This window comes from Rhododendron vialii, chromosome 8a (assembly GCF_030253575.1).
Source record: "Rhododendron vialii isolate Sample 1 chromosome 8a, ASM3025357v1".
Classification (NCBI taxonomy): Eukaryota; Viridiplantae; Streptophyta; class Magnoliopsida; order Ericales; family Ericaceae; genus Rhododendron; species Rhododendron vialii.
In genome coordinates, this window is record NC_080564.1 from 3,474,068 (window position 1) to 3,492,402 (window position 18,335).

Genomic DNA, 18,335 nt, shown 5'->3' on the forward strand with positions numbered 1-18,335 from the left:
TGTGATTGTAGCAAAAGAAGAAATGTATGATAAGTGTAGAGTTGTTTTAGTTATTTGTCTGTTTGGCGTAATTCTTCGGGAAAATTTCAAAATTGCACCTGAACTTTGCACCAAATGTTACAGAGACACCTGAACTTTAGTTTATTTCAATTAAACACCTGTACTAACAAAATCCCCAAATTCAAACTCCCGTCGTTATACTCCGTTCAAAAATTGTTGACATAACATTTCCAACCCGTTTAAATTACCCATTGCACATGTTTCTAATAGGGGACGATGCACCCAAAAGAAACCCATCACTTTTGACGGAGATGGTGGAATAATAGCCAGACTTCTAGAGAGAGAAATGGAGGGAAATCAATTAGGTAAAGGTCATTTTCCCTCCAAAACGTGAGGTAAAGTGAGGGGTTTGGCTTGGGTGCATTGTTCCTTGTTAGAAACATGTTCAATGGGGCCACTTAAACGGGTAAGAGATGTCGTGTCAGTGATTTTTTGGATTTTTGGACGGAGTATAACGGCGGGGGTCTAAATTTGGAAATTTTGTTAGTACAGGTGTCTAATTGAAATAAACTTAAGTTCATGTGTTTCTGTGACATTTGGGGTAAAGTACAGATGCCATTTTGAAAATTTTCCTAATTCTTCAGCAAATGCAGATATGTAAATAACTGTATGTTGGTTGTATTTGAATTTGATCATCTTCATTGGTTGTATCCAACTCCTTGCCCGTGTTCGTTTTCTCCTTTTGTGATATAAGCCCAAGCAAATTACACCATTATCATCACTAAACCATGGAAAGATATGTGGTGTTTTTTTTCCTGGTGTTAAACCGCAGAGATGCGCAGTGTTGAAGGATATTAGGGCACCACATGACATGCTCTAAGACAACTGAATAATCTCATTCAAAACGAGATGTCGGAGAGATTAACCCCCAATGTTTTAAAAGTCTCTGGCTGAACGGTCGGCCACCTTAGTTGGACCTAATTAGATAGGGCCCGCTAGAGATAGTAATTGCTTATTTTAGAACAGTAGAATAACCTCTTGCTTGTTTTAGAGCATCCGCATCAGTCTAGGTAAATTTTAGATCAAATTACACTCAAAAAGTTGTTTTTCTATTTTAACAAGTCACCTTTCTAAATACACTCCACATCAGACTCTCTATTCTAACTCTATTTCGTTATAATACTCATTTTTTATGCTACTACTATTTTCGCATTTTTCGTTTGAATGTATATTTCATTATTTTAATCCTCTATTCCTTACTGTATTATAGGAGATCAAATGAAAGTTTTTAAATTTTATCAAATATTTACTTTTTAGATTCTGAAATAATCTATTAAATCAATTTTACCCGTCTAATGGCGAGGATCAATTAGTAATAATAGTCTCACGGGCCACAATGGCCAAGTGGATATGAGAAAGCCAATAAGACCTTAACCTCCATGAGATTACATGTTCAAATATCAAGGAAATCAAATGTTTCCGATCGACCATCAACCATGGGGTCACTAGAGAGGTTTGTTCGATCGTTAATTTTAGGATCCCGAAATTAATCGAGATGTGCGCAAGTTGACCCGACGTTAGGTTGTAAAACGATTGTTAACTTTAAGATCCCGAAATTAATCGAAGTTTGCACAAATTAGCCCGACATCGGATTGTAAAATAAATTGATGAGTACTAATGCATTCACACTTGCATAGGTACCAGATATACATAAACCCTTGCACCGAATAGAAGAATATAACAGTAAAAGACTAACAAGTGGGTCCAAATTCACAGTTTAAATAATAAAATAATGTGGAGTTGATGAACTGTACCTTGCTAAGAGACACGAGCACCTGTAGCAAAGTTACATAATTTGCAGAATAGCGAGGTAAGAAACGAGTTTGATGCAGCACAGTTTTAAAGGATTTGCTCGTTATTATAGTTTCAAAAAGAATGTGGCGAGAGTAATGTGGATGCTCTTAGAACAGTAGAATAACCTCGTAGGAGAGAGAGAGAGAGAGAGAGAGAGAGAGAGAGGGGAGGGGGATGAAATCAGCTCAAGAGATCTCAGCTCCACTAAGTAAGAAATTAGTAACTTCTAATTCAATTCAATTCAGCTCCTAACTCTAATTTGTTACTGAACACTTACTATTTTTCGAAATTAACTAATTCAATTCGGCTTCTAATTTGTTACAAAAGCGCAGTTCAAAAGGAAGCAGAGCAACGCGATGCCTCCGGTTCCGGCACCTCGCAGTACGAAGAGGAAAACTCCCCGATCGAGCAAGTAGCACTGACAGTTCCGGTCACCGACGACGGGACCCTACCGGCGGCGACCTTCCGTATGTGGACGCTCGGGACCCTAGTCTGCGCCCTCCTCTCGTTCCTCAACCAGTTCTTCTTCTTCCGCCGAGAACCTCTCTCGATCACCTCCATCTCCGCCCAGATCGCGGTGGCGCCGCTCGGCCACCTCATGGCGGCGACGCTCACGGAGCGAGTGTTTCTCAAGGGGCAAAGGTGGGAATTCACGTTGAATCCGGGCCCGTTCAACGTGAAGGAGCACGTGCTCATAACGATCTTCGCGAACGCCGGCCTGGCAGACGTTCACCCGACTCACGTCGTCACCGCCGTCAAGGTGTTTTACAAGCAGAACATGACGTTCTTCGTGGCGGTGGTCGTCGTTGTGACGACGCAGGTGTTGGGGTTCGGGTTGGCGGGGATTTGCCGGCGGTTTTTGGTGGAGCCCGCCGCCATGTGGTGGCCCCAGAATCTTGTCCAAGTGTCGTTGCTCAGGTACGTTTGACTAACCTAGTGATCTTATTTCTGATGATTGTTTGGACGGTGGCGATGGTCCCATGCCCGTGTAGAGCTCATTTGGGGACGCGGGAGCTCTGCTGTCCACCATGGGCAGCAGCCCCAACCCATACTCACACACAGCACTCCACACGGCACCCTTTGATAAAAGGGAAAAAATAACAAACTCTTTCGCTTGCAATCTTATGGAGCAGAAACGTGATTATGAGAGTCATAGAGTTAAAATTTAATTATGTCTCTTTAGAATAATATGATCAGAATAATAAGATCTTCACGTCAATTCAAACGGATTGAAAATTGGAGCACTTAATTTTTTAATCATATTTTTTAATATATAAACGGTCTAAAAAATTAAGTGTGCCACTTTTTAATTCGTTTGAACAAGTACGAATATCTTATTATTCTAATCATATTATTCTAAAGCATCATAATTAATTTTTGTCTCTAGGACTCTTATAATTAAGTATCTGCTCTTTATTTAGGATTCTGTAGATCAGAAACGTGATTATGAAAGTCCTATAGATAAAAGTTAATTATATCTCTTTAGAATAATATGATTAAAATAATAAGATTTTCATACTTGTTCAAACGAATTAAAAAGTGACACTTAATTTTTTAGACCGTTTATATATTAAAAAATATGATTAAAAAATTAAATGCTCCAATTTTCAATCCGTTTGAATTGACGTGAAGATCTTATTATTCTGATCATATTATTCTAAAGAGACATAATTAAATTTTAACTCTAGGGCTCTCATAATCACGTTTCTGCTCCATAGGATTGCAAGCGGAAGAGTTTTTTTTTTTTTTTTTTCCTTTGATAAAACGGTGCTGTGTGTGAGTGTGGGGTGCTGTGTGTGAGTGTGGGTTGGGGCTGCTGCCCATGGTGGGCAGCAGAGCCCCCGCGTCCCTCATTTGGTGTGTGAGGCTTGGCTGGGACCTATGGAAAGGTAAGGGAAAAAAAGAAAAATTAATAAAATTTCCCTTGTATTGTTTGGTTGGAAGAGAAATAGCGAAGAAAATAAGAATTTCAAGTGCAGTGAATAATAAATTTTTCCTTTCACTTTTCTTTCATTTTCCTTCTCTTCTATTTTTCTTTTCTGTACATGGGTTTCAAACAAAGCCTAGGTTTTTATGGGAAAAAAAATTGGCCCTCCTAGTAATCTAGTAATTATCTAACATATAATAACCGTTTGAGGAAGGATCAAGGAATGGCACGGGTGGTCATTCAATGCTCCTTGAGCACCGCCATGTTGTATTGTTGGTGCTACAAGAGTTACATATTTGGTTGTGTAGTCCACGTCAAGGTGACGGAGCATTAATAATGAAGACATGCTAAAAACAGTAGGAGGACAAACCCCTGCAATTTTCTATGAATTAAAGTGTCTTAAAAAGTGTAAAAAATGTACCAATAATTTTGGTGTTTTGGTATTCTCATTGACACCTTGTTGAGCTGTCAATAACAATAAGGTGTCAATAGCATTAATAATTTTGAGAATCCAAGCATGTGTGGTTGAGGATAATTCCTAGTATGATTTTTTCTTTGTACTGTTCTTTTCTATGATGGAAAAAGATACCTTTCTCTTGGCCATAATTTCGAGAATCCCCCAAGTGTGGTTGACTATTATTCCTATGATTTTTCCTTGTTACAATTAATTTTGTTCTTTTTTATGAAGGAAAAAAGATACCTGTCCTAATCTTGGCCCACGTGGGTATTTACAGTTGAGTTGGGTCCGTTAGTGGATCTATGTCCATCTCCAATAATAGGGGAGATTGCACGTCCAAGTTCAGCCCAAATGGCCATAAGCCCCTCCTTTATAAAGACTTCCGGCATTTTTTTTTTCCGATACTCAACCTGTACTGTTCACGCTTCACACTTTCACTAAAGTCATAAACAGGTCTCATGGGCAACCAGCAGCGGCCCAAACTTGTTGGTGGGCCGGTGGCGTAAGCCAAAAGGGAAAATGACGGCTCAGGACGTGTTTTGATAATTAATACCCGTCAAGGACATGCTGAGAACATTTGTTAATACTGAAAATATCCTTAGAGGGTATTAATTATCAAACACGTCCTTGGCCGTCATTTTCCCAACCCTATGCCTTGGTTTCTCTTTATTAAATCTTGGGGCCTAAGAGCATCTCCAGCCTTGACCTATTTTAAGACTCAAATTTAAAAATGGGATAAAAACTACAAAAATCTTTCTCCAATCTTTGACCCAAACCCTTCCCAATTTTGGGTTTTACCCATTTTTTTGTCCAAATCTGAGACACCTTTTGCATTGACCAATTTCTCCAACGGCTAGTTAGAGAGAGAGAAAGAGGGAGATGCGTAAAATTTGGGTTTGATGATTGGAGATGTGTCTACCCAAAATGAGTTTTTACCCAAAATTTGACTCAAATTTGAAGAAAAATATGAGTGAAGGCTGGAGATGCTCTAAAGCGGTCACACCTCCGGCTTTACCTCAAAGCCGGCCCTAATTGTGATTAAACTATTGTGAAAGATAGCCATAGGATTCCATTATATTTGCAGTTCAAATTCCCATTTTTTGCCCCTTTCTCAAAATGAAATTAGAATAGAGGGTTTTATCAGACTAATTTACTAATTTTTCCCATGGAATTCTACCTATCTATGAGCACATTTATCTTGGAGATAAGCTGAGTCGATCATCAAAACTAGACACATGGCAGGCTCACAACTTTGCTGGAGGATTCATGGACCTGCGAAAAGTGACTATATTATGAGGAAACCTTTTCATTTGATGATAACCTTGGTGAATAACTTACGAATAGTCTATGGTTACGTTGTTATATACTTGCACTATAGTCTGTACTGCTTCGCGAAACTTGAACATCTGCGGCAAAATCCATATGGTGCCGGTGCTTCCGGCACTGTTTGAAATTTTCTGAGCTGGATTGAATAAGACTTGATTCGGTAATGATCTAGTATTGAAAGCAAAACATTATGAAACCAAACTTGAATTTACTGTGTGGTTATGAGTTATGCATGAAAAACAAGGCGTAAAAAATAGAACCAGAAGCTGGAAAATCTTTTACGGATAGTATTATTACATTTCTAGGTAGTAAATACCACCATGCTATTATTCTTCAGCCTGTTTTCTAAGTTTTGTATCTCTTTTAATATACTGCTTAACAAGAAGGTGAGAAAGGACAACGTGAGACAAATATATCTGCATTGTGCTTTCCAATTCATATACCTAGAGGATCTAAACATTTCTGGAGCCTAAAGTGATGGAATGTATTCATTCCAAAGTTAAAATAGTAAAATTTGTTCATATTCTTGCTTTAGTTACTCTTTCTGTGTATTTATATGTGGCAGGGCACTACATGAGAAAGAGGAGAGGCCCAAAGGTGGTGGATTAACAAGGAACCGGTTCTTCCTCATAGCCTTCACTTGCAGTTTTGCGTATTATGTTTTCCCGGGCTACCTCTTCCCAATGCTAACCTCCTTTTCCTGGCTATGCTGGATATTCCCAAACTCAATCCTGGCCCACCAGCTAGGCTCAGGCCTGCATGGCCTAGGGATCGGTGCACTCGGATTTGATTGGTCCAGCATTTCCTCTTACCTTGGGAGTCCACTTGCTAGCCCATGGTTTGCTACTGCCAATGTTGCTCTTGGGTTTATGCTTATGACGTATGTTATCGCTCCAGTTGCATATTGGCTCAATATGTTCAACTTCAAGACTTTCCCTATTTTCTCAGATGGCCTCTTCACTTCCACTGGCCAAAACTACAATATCACTTCCATAATAGGCGATAACTTTCATATTGATTTCCAGGCGTATGATAGAGAGGGCCCTCTTTATCTCAGTACTTTCCTTGCTTTGACATATGCTCTCAGTTTTGCCTGCGTCACTGCCAGCGTTGTTCATGTTTTAGTCTTCCATGGAAGGTAATAAGCTGCAGTTTTCTGGTTGAGCTTGGTTCTTGTTTTGTGTACCCATTAAAATGACATAGAATGCTGAAAAACATACTTTATAGTCCAAAACCTGATATAGAATGATCTTTACATTTCGTAATCAGAGATCAGAAAGTCCATCAGTGGGGTTCAAAAGCGAAATAAAGCCATTGACACATCACTCTTCGCTGCTTCCTGTATATAGGTTTTGCATGAGGGTTACCTGACATTATTCCTCTATCTCCATTTGGAATCTCAAATTTTTTTTCATGCTCCACACATATCACAATGCAGAAGGTTCTGGTAAAATTGAAATCATAATGCTTGGGATCTTCTTAATAAACTTCGTTTTTAACCTCGTTACAGTGGAGTGGTCATTCATTGAATCACAAGAAGAAAAAGAAAAAGTAGTGGTCCTCCATTTAATAATTGAGAGGGACCTAGCAGCTGTAGGGTCATTGAAATATTCATTCAACCAGATTCTTCATGGTCTTCTAGTGTCTGGAGGGGCAAAATTTCTTAAACTTGTCCTGTCTCTTACATTTCAAGTGTCTTTCCCTCTACAGTGATTATATCGTCCCGAGATTGAGTCACAAAATGGTGTAATATGAAACCTTGCATCATCTGTGACTTTTTAGTGCATTCCAGAAGCTTAGAACTCAGTTTTAGTACAATGGTACAGAGAATTGTGGCAGCAAAGCAAGTCTGCATTCAAGGAAAAACAAATGGATGTGCACACAAAGCTCATGAGAAAGTACGAACAAGTTCCTGAATGGTGGTTCAGTTGTATCCTCCTGTTAAACATCACTGCAACTGTACTTGTTTGCGAGTACTGCAAGGATCAACTCCAGCTTCCATGGTGGGGAGTCTTGATAGCATGCGGCCTTGCCTTATTTTTCACCCTTCCCATTGGGGTCATCACCGCGACAACAAACCAGGTACTCAAACTCTGCTGCTGTTTTGTATTTATCACAGTGCTTTATCTGATTATTCATGTTTCAACAAAATTCTATTGGAACTTGAAGTCTATTTGAATTATTCCACTCGTTATGAAAATTGGTAGACATTTACCAAAAATTGATATGATATGAATTAAGTTTTCTTTCAAATGACTCTGGAATTCTCACTGTTCTGACATAGCTATTTTCTCTCTGCTAGCTAGACTCCAGCCTTAAGAGTGATAACAGACTACATTATTGGGTATATATATCCAGGATATCCAGTAGCTAACATGTGCTTTAAGGTGTATGGGTTTGTTAGTATGAAGCAAGCGATTGCCTTTCTGCAAGACTTCAAGCTCGGTTATTACATGAAAATTCCTCCTAGATCAATGTTTATGGCCCAGGTCAGTCTCCATTTTCGTTCTTTTTCCTTTCTGAGAAAAATAAACGAGTTTGATTCCAAAACTTGTTCCATGGCGGAAAAATTCTTTCCGTTTTATGGTCACCTGTTAAACTATTCGCAAGTTTGCATGTGGTGGTGGTTAATATTTTCGTTTTGAGATGAGTCGAGTCTTGGAGTGGTTGTGCGAGCTTCTTCAATACTTGCCGAGTTCCAAAAGTGTGTTAAAGCCTCACTTGTTTTTCATTTGAGCTGATGAGCAACTCCACTATGTTCCAAATCCATAGACAAAGCCAAATTTTGGTTACTAAACACCAAAAGAACAGCTCTAGATGTGAGCCAGAAGCTTTGACAAATTTTGGCAAAGCATTGGTGGTGCCAAATTTGGCACCAAGTTTGACTTGTACAAAATTGCCAATCAAATCAACAATTCGAACCAACAGCTTGAAATGAGAAAATGTGCCAAAGTAACCTTGGATTGATGGAGCAACGAGCCAAGTTTTCTGTGATGGTGTTGCCCAAATGGCAAAAGCTAGTGGAGATGCTCTTAAATGAGCTTGAATTACCAAATTCACAAGCCCAGCTTGCTTTTTATCCAATATTGACATACCAAGCTAGCTAAAAGAATTAACGAGCTTTAGTATATTTTGAACCTTGGTTTGTATGCATTACGAGTCGATCCAAACGAGCTTTTTTAACGATTTCCAATAGATTGGTTCATTTAACCACCCAAATATCTCTGTTTGATCCTGTACTTCCTATCAGGTGGTAGGTGCTCTTGTATCAGCGCTGGTACATTTAGTAACAGCATGGTGGCTAATGGACACAATTCCCAACATATGTGATAGAGCCCTTCTGCCCCCAGGCAGTCCATGGACCTGCCCGCGTGACCACGTCTTCTACGACTCCTCTGTTGTCTGGGGCCTAATCGGGCCCCAAAGAATTTTCGGAGATCTCGGCCACTACTCCGCTATCAACTGGTTTTTCTTAGGCGGGGCCATAGCTCCCCTACTAGTCTTCCTTTTGCACAAAGCCTTTCCAGACCAGCACTGGATTCGACTCATTACAATGCCGGTGCTTTTAGGAGCAACAATAACGATGCCCCCTGCTACTGCTGTCAATTACACAAGCTGGATTATTATTGGCTTTGCGTCGGGTTTCGTTGCTTATAGATATTACCGTGGATGGTGGGGCCGCCACAACTATGTGTTGTCGGGTGCACTTGATGCCGGTTTGGCCTTCATGGCGGTTTTGTTGTACTTGTGTTTGGGGATGCAACATGTTGATCTCAGCTGGTGGGGGAGTGACCCTGATGGGTGCCCTTTGGCTTCTTGCCCTACCGCGGATGGGATTATTGTTAAAGGTTGCCCTGGTTATATAAGATAAGTGTGATGAATGTGATGAGAAGCAAGAAAGCTAGAAAGATGAAAGTGATTCTTCATCAAATGCACATATGTAAATAAACTGTACATGGGTTGTATTTGAAATTTGTCATCATCATTGGTTGTATCCAACTTCTTGCCCGTGTTTCATTTAATTTAAGTTGCCAATATTCAACATTAGAATTGAATGTATCGGTATGCATTTTATAGTAGTGATTTTCACATTCGTAAAAAGAGAAGTGCGAAAATTGATTATGAAAAAAAACCTACTACTCGATATTCTCTGAATGGGTAGGCATCTCCAACTCGGCTTCTTGAATCTCATTTCCAGGACCAGGATTCACCCAACATTTATAGACTAAGTCCCTGAGACCCCGAAGCTTCAACAGAATTCTTGAGTTTGATACACACATGCTTAGTAGTAGTTTCCTTCCAGCTTTATGAAATTTGATGGCTATAAAATTAATTAATGCTGGAAAATTGGTACTTTGTTATAAGAGATTTTGAATTTTGACCTCTAAATTAAGGTGGAACCCCATACCACATGAGATGGACTCAAGTGGGTTTAGATAATCCCAAGTAAGGAATTTTTTTATTTGAACCGCCAAGTAAGGAATTGAAGCTGGTGAAAGAATAAATAAATTTCATTTAGGGATGAATCAAAAATTTTCTCTCTCAAAGTTGGCATGTTAAAAAGTCACCTAGTCCCACGTTAGTTTGAGAAGAAACCTTTTGATGGGATGTTGCCTAAAGGGCAGTATTTTCAAGGAGAGAGCGCATGTTATGTGGGCTTTGGGCCTCGACCCATAACCGTGTGTGCCGCTGCGGCTTCCCGACAGGGACGGAGGGAAAGGGGGTCACGTGTCCCCGCTCGAAACTAAAATAATTTTGTTATATTTTCTTATGTTTTGCATAATTATGAAATTAGGTGTGCTACTACATATAAACAAGTGTGTATATTTTGAAAATATACATATAAAATTAGTTTTATGTTTCAATTTCGTCATATGGTGCATTTATACTTGTTGATTTTTGAACTATTTGTCTACTTGGATCGATTCTTTCTTAATTGTACTTATTTTTAACCGTCTAAGAGCAATATTTTAAAATAATATCATTAATAAAACTATATCGATCATTCTAAAATTTATCGATGTTCATGTAAAACACACTCTCAAATTTTGTCTGAGATTTTGTACTTATTTTTACATAATTTAAGTGAAAGTATGTGTTATATATTTTTGTAGTTTGTATTGCATGCCTTAATTATGTAACGATCTTATTATGGTTAACTAAAAAAATAAATTTTCACCATTATAATTAACAAAGTGCCTCCACTAAATGACATTTCTGAATCCGTCACTGCTTTCTAGACAAGACTGTGGCTCGTGGGCCGCTGGCTGGCTTGGGCTTGGGGCCTGTTAGCCTTATCTTCTTACATCTCACGAGTTTAAGAGGATTGGGCTTGGGTTTGGATACCCAGATTAATCTGGTTCAGTTCAAGAGCTAGAGAGTCAGAAACTCTTCAGCTGCCCAAGGTTTCCAAAATTACAAATATATTGTAGTTTTAATGTTCTTGGGCATTTTTTTGATATTAAGGGGGGGTCAAATGTATTAAAACACAACAGAAACTCAGACATTTTAAGCAATGTTTTCAACTCAGTGAGTCACTTGACCCCACTTTGCAATGCCAGACAGCTACATGGATGAGCAAACAAAGGCTCCATCTATTTTGTTTTTGCTTTTCTTAAAGCATCCAACTCCAAACCAATTGGCTAAGAGTGGAGAGGCTGCCCAAGCTCATATACTAGTTTTGGAGGAGATATTTAACCGATGTGGGACAAATCCCAATACTCCCCCGCACGTGCGACCCCTGACTCGCACGTGGAGAGGTCAACAAAGGATTCGGAACACACGAATCACAATGAAATAAAGTGCAACTATGGCACAAACAAAGGGGAAAAACCTCCGAAACTCTAGCTCTGATACCATGTTAAAGCATCCAACTCCAAACCAATTGGCTAAGAGTGGAGAGGCTGCACAAGCTCATATACTAGTTTTGGAGGAGATATTTAACCGATGTGGGACAAATCCCAACACTCTCCCACTCTCCCGCACGTGCAACGCCCGATTCGCACGTGGAGAAGTGAACAAAGGATTCGGAACACTGTTCCGAATCACAATGAAATAAAGTGCAAGCACAGACAAAGGGGAAAAGCCTCCGAAATTCTAGCTCTGATACCATGTTAAAGCATCCAACTCCAAACCAATTGGCTATAGGTGGAGTAGCCCTCTAGAATTTATTAACCAAGTTTGGGTGGCTTAGATGAGCGATGTGGGACAAGTCTAACACTCCCCCGCACGTGCGAAAACTTAAACACATAACATTGTCGGCTAGTCGTAGGGTAACAATATCGGAAATATAGAACGATGCGTAGCATGAATAGATCATGGCAATTGTTAATTTTCTATTTTTTTTTTTTTTTTAGAGTGTCTCAATTGGTCGTAGGGGTCAAGTAACGGCCATAGTAATCATGAACTGACAGGTGAAGAAAAAAAGAACCTTTATGTACCGGGAGCCAAACAATAAGCATGCGATTTCCCAATCTCACCAGTATATTAGGGTATAACCATATCTGAAGGTGCGAAAACTAATACCTATCAACCTAAAGCTGCAAACTGTTGTATATAATTCGAAGCCTTGGGAATTCATATGTATTGAATGGTTTTGGACACATTTGTGTCTTCATCGGTAGATACAGATATAAATGTTGTTGACCTCACAACATCGGATCTGGCTGTTCACCAATAATCTCTCCCATACATTTTAGGTCGTGCCCCTCCAATCAAATGAAAAGAATCCAAATACATCATTCTCATTGATGAACCAAACAATAGTGACTTGATCTTTCACAAGCTATGAAGAGATCATGAGCTTGTCCCATAATACTCCCTTTTGTCCCTAAATAAATGTTCGGTCCGCAATCTTAGATTTTTTAAAAAAAAAAAAAATTTTTTTTCATTAAAAAATTCAATTTTTTTTTTCATAACTAGAATGAACTCATTGATCTCTGTTGATTTGTGAAAAAAAGTTCAAATTTTTTAACGAAACAAATACATTTTTTATAGGCCTAGATTTGTAGTCTGGACATTTAGGAACGGAGGGAGTAATCTATAATACATAAGGTGTGAAAGATAACACAAAATAATAAATGTCTGAATACGAAAGTCATATGTACCCACAAGTTGGAAAATCACATCAACCCAACCAAACCAAAACTTCATCTTATATAGTTTGCACCAGTAGACCTTAACCTTAACAATATAAAAACCCAATAATAAAATCCCGAAATAATCAACTATTCTTCACGCACCTCATTTTCCTACTACTAAAATAACTAAAAAAATAAAACTAATCTAATACTATAATTTCCCTACGCCAGCTACGACTTATCACAGTCTATTCTCTCTATTCCGTTTTCTACGTAGAAACCGTCCAGGCTCGAATGCAGGCCGCTGGCAACAATTGTTCTATAAGAACAAAATTTCACTATTCGGGCCATTTGAAATCCCTCACTAACAATCGCGGGCAGAAGGAGTAACAAATACAACGAACAAAGTGAAGAGACTGTGACAGAGACGATCAGTTCAGATGCCTCGACTGCCAAATAACCGATAAAGCGGCGATGAAGGTGGTGATGAAGAGAAATGGAGTCGTAGAGCATCTCGAATTGCTGCTGTTGAAGATGATTGTTGCCTCCGGACTGCTGCTGGAGATGTTTGTTGCCTCCGGAATTTCACTTTGCCCTCCTGATGACTTCTGGCTGCATCCATTTTTAAAAGTCCATTTTCATTAGGTTAATCATTTAATCAATGATTAGTAAAACATTGTTAGGTTGGACTCGACGGTTGATATTTGTTTAGAAAAAATGAGATCAAAATAAACTAAGGAAAAGAATAGTTTATGGGTGTGGCTGCAGAAACTGGGAAAGCTGCAGAAACTGGGAAAACATATCACTTCTTTGCCACCCAGAGGCCTTTCGCTCTACGGTATCACGATGTACTTAGCTAGGTGTCAAGAGAAAGAGGGTCAAGAGTTTAACTCTTCTCATAAAATTCACAAAACGAACTATATATTCTCACAAAATTCACATTCGCCGAAACCCCCCTCTAGTTTTTGCCAAGGAATAAAAAGAAAGGTTATTTGATGGATGAGATCTTGATACTAAGGATAGGCAAAAAATTGACTTTCCATTCTCCTATTCTCTCTTACATCATATTAGTTGTTTGTGAAAGAAAGAAATGTATAATTGATTTTCACATTTTTTAATATATAATTGCTTTTTTATGCCTTCTTGCATGTGAATGTAAATTGAATTTCGCCGACACTTGATAAGGCAGTGTTACTACTTCATCACATATAAGTATACAATGGAGAATGAAATACGTACGATAAAAAAATACGAAAATCGCTACCAAAACCAAAATAAAATACATTTCCGTTTTCCAGATTTTCTTATTTCACATCTAACATAGGACATTGTAGTTAAGTATCCATGAAATTTAGAGAAGTTTACAACTTGTAATTTTAAAACATCCTTAAAATAGTGATAAAAATAGTTGGTGCTTAATTAGATCAGCAACTTTCTTTATAAAAATTGCGGCGCCACCTTTCTCAACTAGCTGGCCGCGAAAGTGACGACCCAACCGTTTCAAGAAGGGTAAAACAAAAAACAACCGTCATTGTACCAAAGAGGCAAAAAACGTCTATTTTACCCGTGGTACTCGCTTGACACAGTTTAAATGTGTTTTAGACAATTCAAATTTATTTCTTCTCTCTCTCCTTACCCCACCATTCTCTCTCCTCTTTTTCTCTCTTTAAAATTCGAACTATTATATTTGGATAGCTAGGATTGTTGACAGGGTACCACGTGTGTGGTATCCGTCCGGCACCCAAAAACTTCTTAAAAAGTGTTAAAAATGCATAAAAAAACCAATAACATGACTGTTGAGTGTTTTTGGTATTCTTCTTGCAATTAATATAATAATAATTAAACAATACAATAATTCTATATACCCATACATAGAAGGTACCCCGAAAATAGCCGAAACGAAGAAATCAAAATTCACCGTTTGAACTGTTGATTTCCTATTCGGAGTATTTTTGAGATAACTCTTATGCAACCCCTTTTTCTGTATGCCTAGCATTGCTCGAAAGAATAACTACCAACGAAAAAATTACGAAAAAAAGCAACGAATGGAAGACGCATGAGGGGTGTGTCGGTAAATTTACCTTACAGCCGGAGTTGGACAAAAAGTGATGACGTAATTCGCAGATGCACACGTGAATGTACTGGTCCCGTCATCGTACGCAAAACTATACGCCCGCGGGCACGCGTTCTTGAAGAACTGCGAATAAGAAGTCGGCTGGCACGTATTGGGCGTCGCGTAAGCCCCGGTACAGCAATACATCGGGTCCCCAAACGTCTCACACGCGCTCCTGCACGCCACGCACTCGCTCCCGTACGTGGCGCCAATCACCCGCAGCGCAACCGGGCACGAGCCGTTGAGGTCCACCACGCACCCGGTGGCGGTGCAGTTCCCGCCCCCGGTCCCGCCCTGTGGGACCACAAGCATGGGCAGATTGAATCCGTCGACGAGGCTCACGTCATAGAAGTCGAGGCCGTTGGCGCCGTTGAGCGTGAACTCGGCGAGGGTCGCGGGAGGGACGGAACCGGCGCCGTTGCATTCGATGGTGCCGGAGCCGCAATCAGCTGTGAGGCAGGTGAATTTGCCGGTGGTGGGGTCGGTGGAGCAGAGGGTGCGGCCCCATACGCGGCCGGACCAAGAGGTGGGGATAGGGATGGTGGTGGAGGCACCGGAGTTGAGGGCGAAGCCGGTGGTGGGGAGCTGAGGTGTTCCAGCGCCGGATAGTAGGCCTGGCCATACCGGGTAGCTACACTGGTTGGTTATTGTGAATGTGGCTGAAAACACACCTGGGGATTACAAAACCAAGGAAACGTGAAAAAACAGAGGGAGTGGGGTTTAGAATTCTATTGTTGGGAGAGAGATTCCGTATTCTTCAGTATTTTCAATTCTCAATTCTTTAGAAACAAAACAGGAGCAAATTTTGAAAAGACACGTCAAATTTTTTGGTTGTGCAAAGTGTTCCGAATCAACTTACGCGAACTTCACATGCATGCACTGTTTCTTTGACACAGAAACTATTTTCCAAATCGAAAAACAAACTAATTCGTAGCCTTCGGACATTTTGAGGTTATCTTACAATAAGTTTGTCAAAATATCTTTCACCAAACTAATTCGAATGAGGAACATAGCAACTGTCACGAAAGTATTACTGTAACCCATTTTCATTGAAAAAGAAGAAGAAGATGTTTTCAAATCCTCCAAAATCATTTTCGTTCCAATTCCAAAATAAGTACAATATACAAAGCTCATGGAAGTTTGTTTTGTTTTCTCAAAACATCAGCTTGATCTCGGTTTATTTTTTATTTTTTTTCCCTTAAAAAAAATCCATCTTTTACAGACAGAATTAAAGACGACGTTTTTTTGTATCTTTAAAAATCAATTCACTTCAAAACGAATAAGATATGAAATAACTGCGCATTTTTTACTTGAAAAGTGTTTTGCGGAACTTATTCCGATCGAGTTGTATTAAAAACTGGAGTATTGTTCTGGGCCAACATTCAAAAACATTTTACAAAACAAAATATTACGCCGTACAATTTTAAACACATGAAAACAAAAAAACAAAAAGTGAAATCACTGCGAATTAGTGTAAAAGAAAGTTTCTGGGAATTACCTGGAGTGAAGAGAAGGAGACAAATGGAGAGAAGAGACCATTGAATCCCAGCCATTTGAATCCTACAACTATTTGATTGGATTTCAATTTCGGTTGAGATATGCAATTCACGTGACCTGATGAATAGGGACTGGTGTCTATATTTATACATGAAAAGTGCATGACACCAATTCGACCGACTCTGTTGTAGAGCTAGCTAGCTGCTCAATCCCCACCGCCACTGTTTATGTCGGCATATCTCTCTCTCTCTCTCTCTCTCTCTGTAATTACTTAAGTATGTGAATATTGGATTATGGAAGATGGTGGGGTGGTTTTAGGAGAGCTACTATTTGACTAAACCCCGCGAAGATAGAGTTTAACTTATGGGAAAGTCTTCAATACACACCCCTTTAAGGTGTGTACCATATGCACCTATTGTGTGGTTCATATTGTGCCACCTCATAAAAAATTACTTGCAGGACCGGTCATTCATAACATTTTATTTCGTATCGTAACTTTTATACTAAAAATTCATAACTTTTCAACAATATGATTCGTAACTTTTTAGCAATAAATTCGTAATATTTTGGGATTCATAACATTTTGGTGTATTTTAATAAGAGTGCATATGATACACACCCAAATAAGGGGTGTGTATTGTAGCACTTCCCTTAACTTATATTAGGGTGGTAATGGTGTCGTGTTCATATCGTGTCATTGCCACCGTCATGTTAAGATCCTCTCAATTCTGCTTATTAACGTGTCATGCCATTTCGGTTCCGCTTTGTTTTATTGTGATCATGGCTAGGAAAAATTGAATTTAATGCCCCTGTGACACTGCCACGTGGTTAGGGATGGAATTAGGATTTTGTAAATACAAGGGCCGGATTATGAACGATAAAATTTTGAAATTTCAAAATTCGGGGATCTAATAGTTTGTTTGGTTTAGATTTTCAGAGAGGTTTTTTTGGGTAATGAGTGTAGAAAGATGGAAAGATAAATGAGATTAATAATTGAAGAAAAAACTTATGGGAGACCATGAGCAGAGAGAAGAATTGGGTTTTGGGACTAAAAAATGAACACATTCTTAAAGCATTTAAATGTCTAAATAACATCAAATGCAAAATAATTCTTAACAAACAAAAAACAACAACTAATATTAATATTCAAATTTGAAAAAAAAAATCGAAACAATGTGGGGTCCGTGGCCCCCATACGCCCTTAAGTAGATCCATCTCTGCACGTGATGCCCCAGGCCTCTCCCTCAACCACATATTTCTGTGGGGCCTGAGACTAAGTATAAGGACCCCACAACTATATGTGGTGGAAAGAGGCATGGGGCAATGTCACGTAGTGCCCCATGGGCAGTGAATAATCTCTCCATGGCTAGGAACTAGTTTTAATTAAGAATTTCAAATATATGAAGATGTTAAAGTTTTTTTTTTCCCTTTCTTTCTGTCTCAAGAGTTGAGAGCAGGCAAAATTGTTACATCAATATGAAACAAAAGGATATATTGACTTCAAGAAAATTAATGAACTCGATCTTAGTTAAAGTTGAAAAATGTCACATACCACATCATGTATACCTGCAACCCTTATCTAATATACACTTAAATATCTATAACTATAGTTTTAATAGATCTTGAGTTTGACTTTAACCGGAAATCATTAATTATTTGTGTGTTATTATGTCGTGTCATACTAGTGTTCCTGAAAAAATAACCTGTTAATTTTGTGTCGTATTTGAATAAATTGAGCAGGTTGGTCTGATTAGTCGATGAGCCAGAAATATATATTAACTGTCAAGTAAATAAAGATCAGAGTAAGAAGGTTGTGAAGGATGACAAATTAAATCATTAACCTTTTTGCCTTCAAATAAATAGAAGTTGAGCCTCCTCTCACAGAACTCCGCTAAGGTATGTAGAAATTAATCCACTATAATACAAAATACTGGGTTATTGGGTGCCAACCAATAGGATTTTAAATAGGGCGGTTACATAATTAGGAAAGTTGACTCAACCGGTGTAGCTACACTAGGAGTTTAACTTAGAGTATCAAGGATGTTATACTTGACATGACATGTCAAGTGGAAGAATTGACAT

At 38.9% G+C, this 18,335-nt stretch overlaps 2 protein-coding genes across 3 annotated transcripts; one reads left to right on the forward strand and one right to left on the reverse strand.

The window, feature by feature from the left end:
- The first annotated feature begins 1,944 nt into the window (after window positions 1-1,944).
- Window positions 1,945-9,611, forward strand: LOC131298362 (oligopeptide transporter 7-like). Of its 2 annotated transcripts, XM_058323784.1 has the most exons (6): window positions 1,945-2,062; window positions 2,187-2,772; window positions 6,130-6,702; window positions 7,391-7,646; window positions 7,871-8,053; window positions 8,815-9,611. In XM_058323784.1, the coding sequence occupies exons 1-6, from the start codon at window positions 2,029-2,031 to the stop codon at window positions 9,433-9,435; spliced, it is 2,253 nt and encodes a 750-aa protein (XP_058179767.1). In that variant the 5' UTR covers window positions 1,945-2,028; the 3' UTR covers window positions 9,436-9,611. The 2 variants fall into 2 exon arrangements, with proteins under 2 accessions (XP_058179767.1, XP_058179769.1); XM_058323786.1 differs by lacking the exon at window positions 7,871-8,053 and having other exon boundaries at window positions 1,992-2,062.
- A 3,081-nt stretch (window positions 9,612-12,692) lies between these two features.
- On the reverse strand, window positions 12,693-16,555 carry LOC131298367 (thaumatin-like protein 1b). Its single transcript, XM_058323795.1, has 3 exons — window positions 16,255-16,555; window positions 14,725-15,427; window positions 12,693-13,255 (listed from the first exon to the last, which is right to left on the reverse strand). Exons 1-3 carry the CDS (start codon window positions 16,403-16,405, stop codon window positions 13,075-13,077), a joined length of 1,035 nt encoding a protein of 344 aa, XP_058179778.1. The 5' UTR covers window positions 16,406-16,555; the 3' UTR covers window positions 12,693-13,074.
- Between the last annotated feature and the right edge of the window lie 1,780 nt (window positions 16,556-18,335).

What these genes read in the sequence shown, in the direction of transcription:
- LOC131298362 (XM_058323784.1), top strand. Translation starts at nt 2,029, where the DNA reads ATGAAATCAGCTCAAGAGATCTCAGCTCCACTAA. An exon ending in AGAGATCTCAGCTCCACTAA is followed by an intron (nt 2,063 to 2,186) that starts GTAAGAAATTAG and finishes ACAAAAGCGCAG; the next exon opens with TTCAAAAGGAAGCAGAGCAA. An exon ending in TCACCGCGACAACAAACCAG is followed by an intron (nt 7,647 to 7,870) that starts GTACTCAAACTC and finishes TCTGCTAGCTAG; the next exon opens with ACTCCAGCCTTAAGAGTGAT.
- LOC131298367 (XM_058323795.1), bottom strand. Translation starts at nt 16,405, where the DNA reads ATGTATAAATATAGACACCAGTCCCTATTCATCAGGTCACGTGAATTG. An exon ending in TCTCCTTCTCTTCACTCCAG is followed by an intron (nt 15,428 to 16,254) that starts GTAATTCCCAGA and finishes TGTAATCCCCAG; the next exon opens with GTGTGTTTTCAGCCACATTC. An exon ending in TGTCCAACTCCGGCTGTAAG is followed by an intron (nt 13,256 to 14,724) that starts GTAAATTTACCG and finishes AAATGGATGCAG; the next exon opens with CCAGAAGTCATCAGGAGGGC.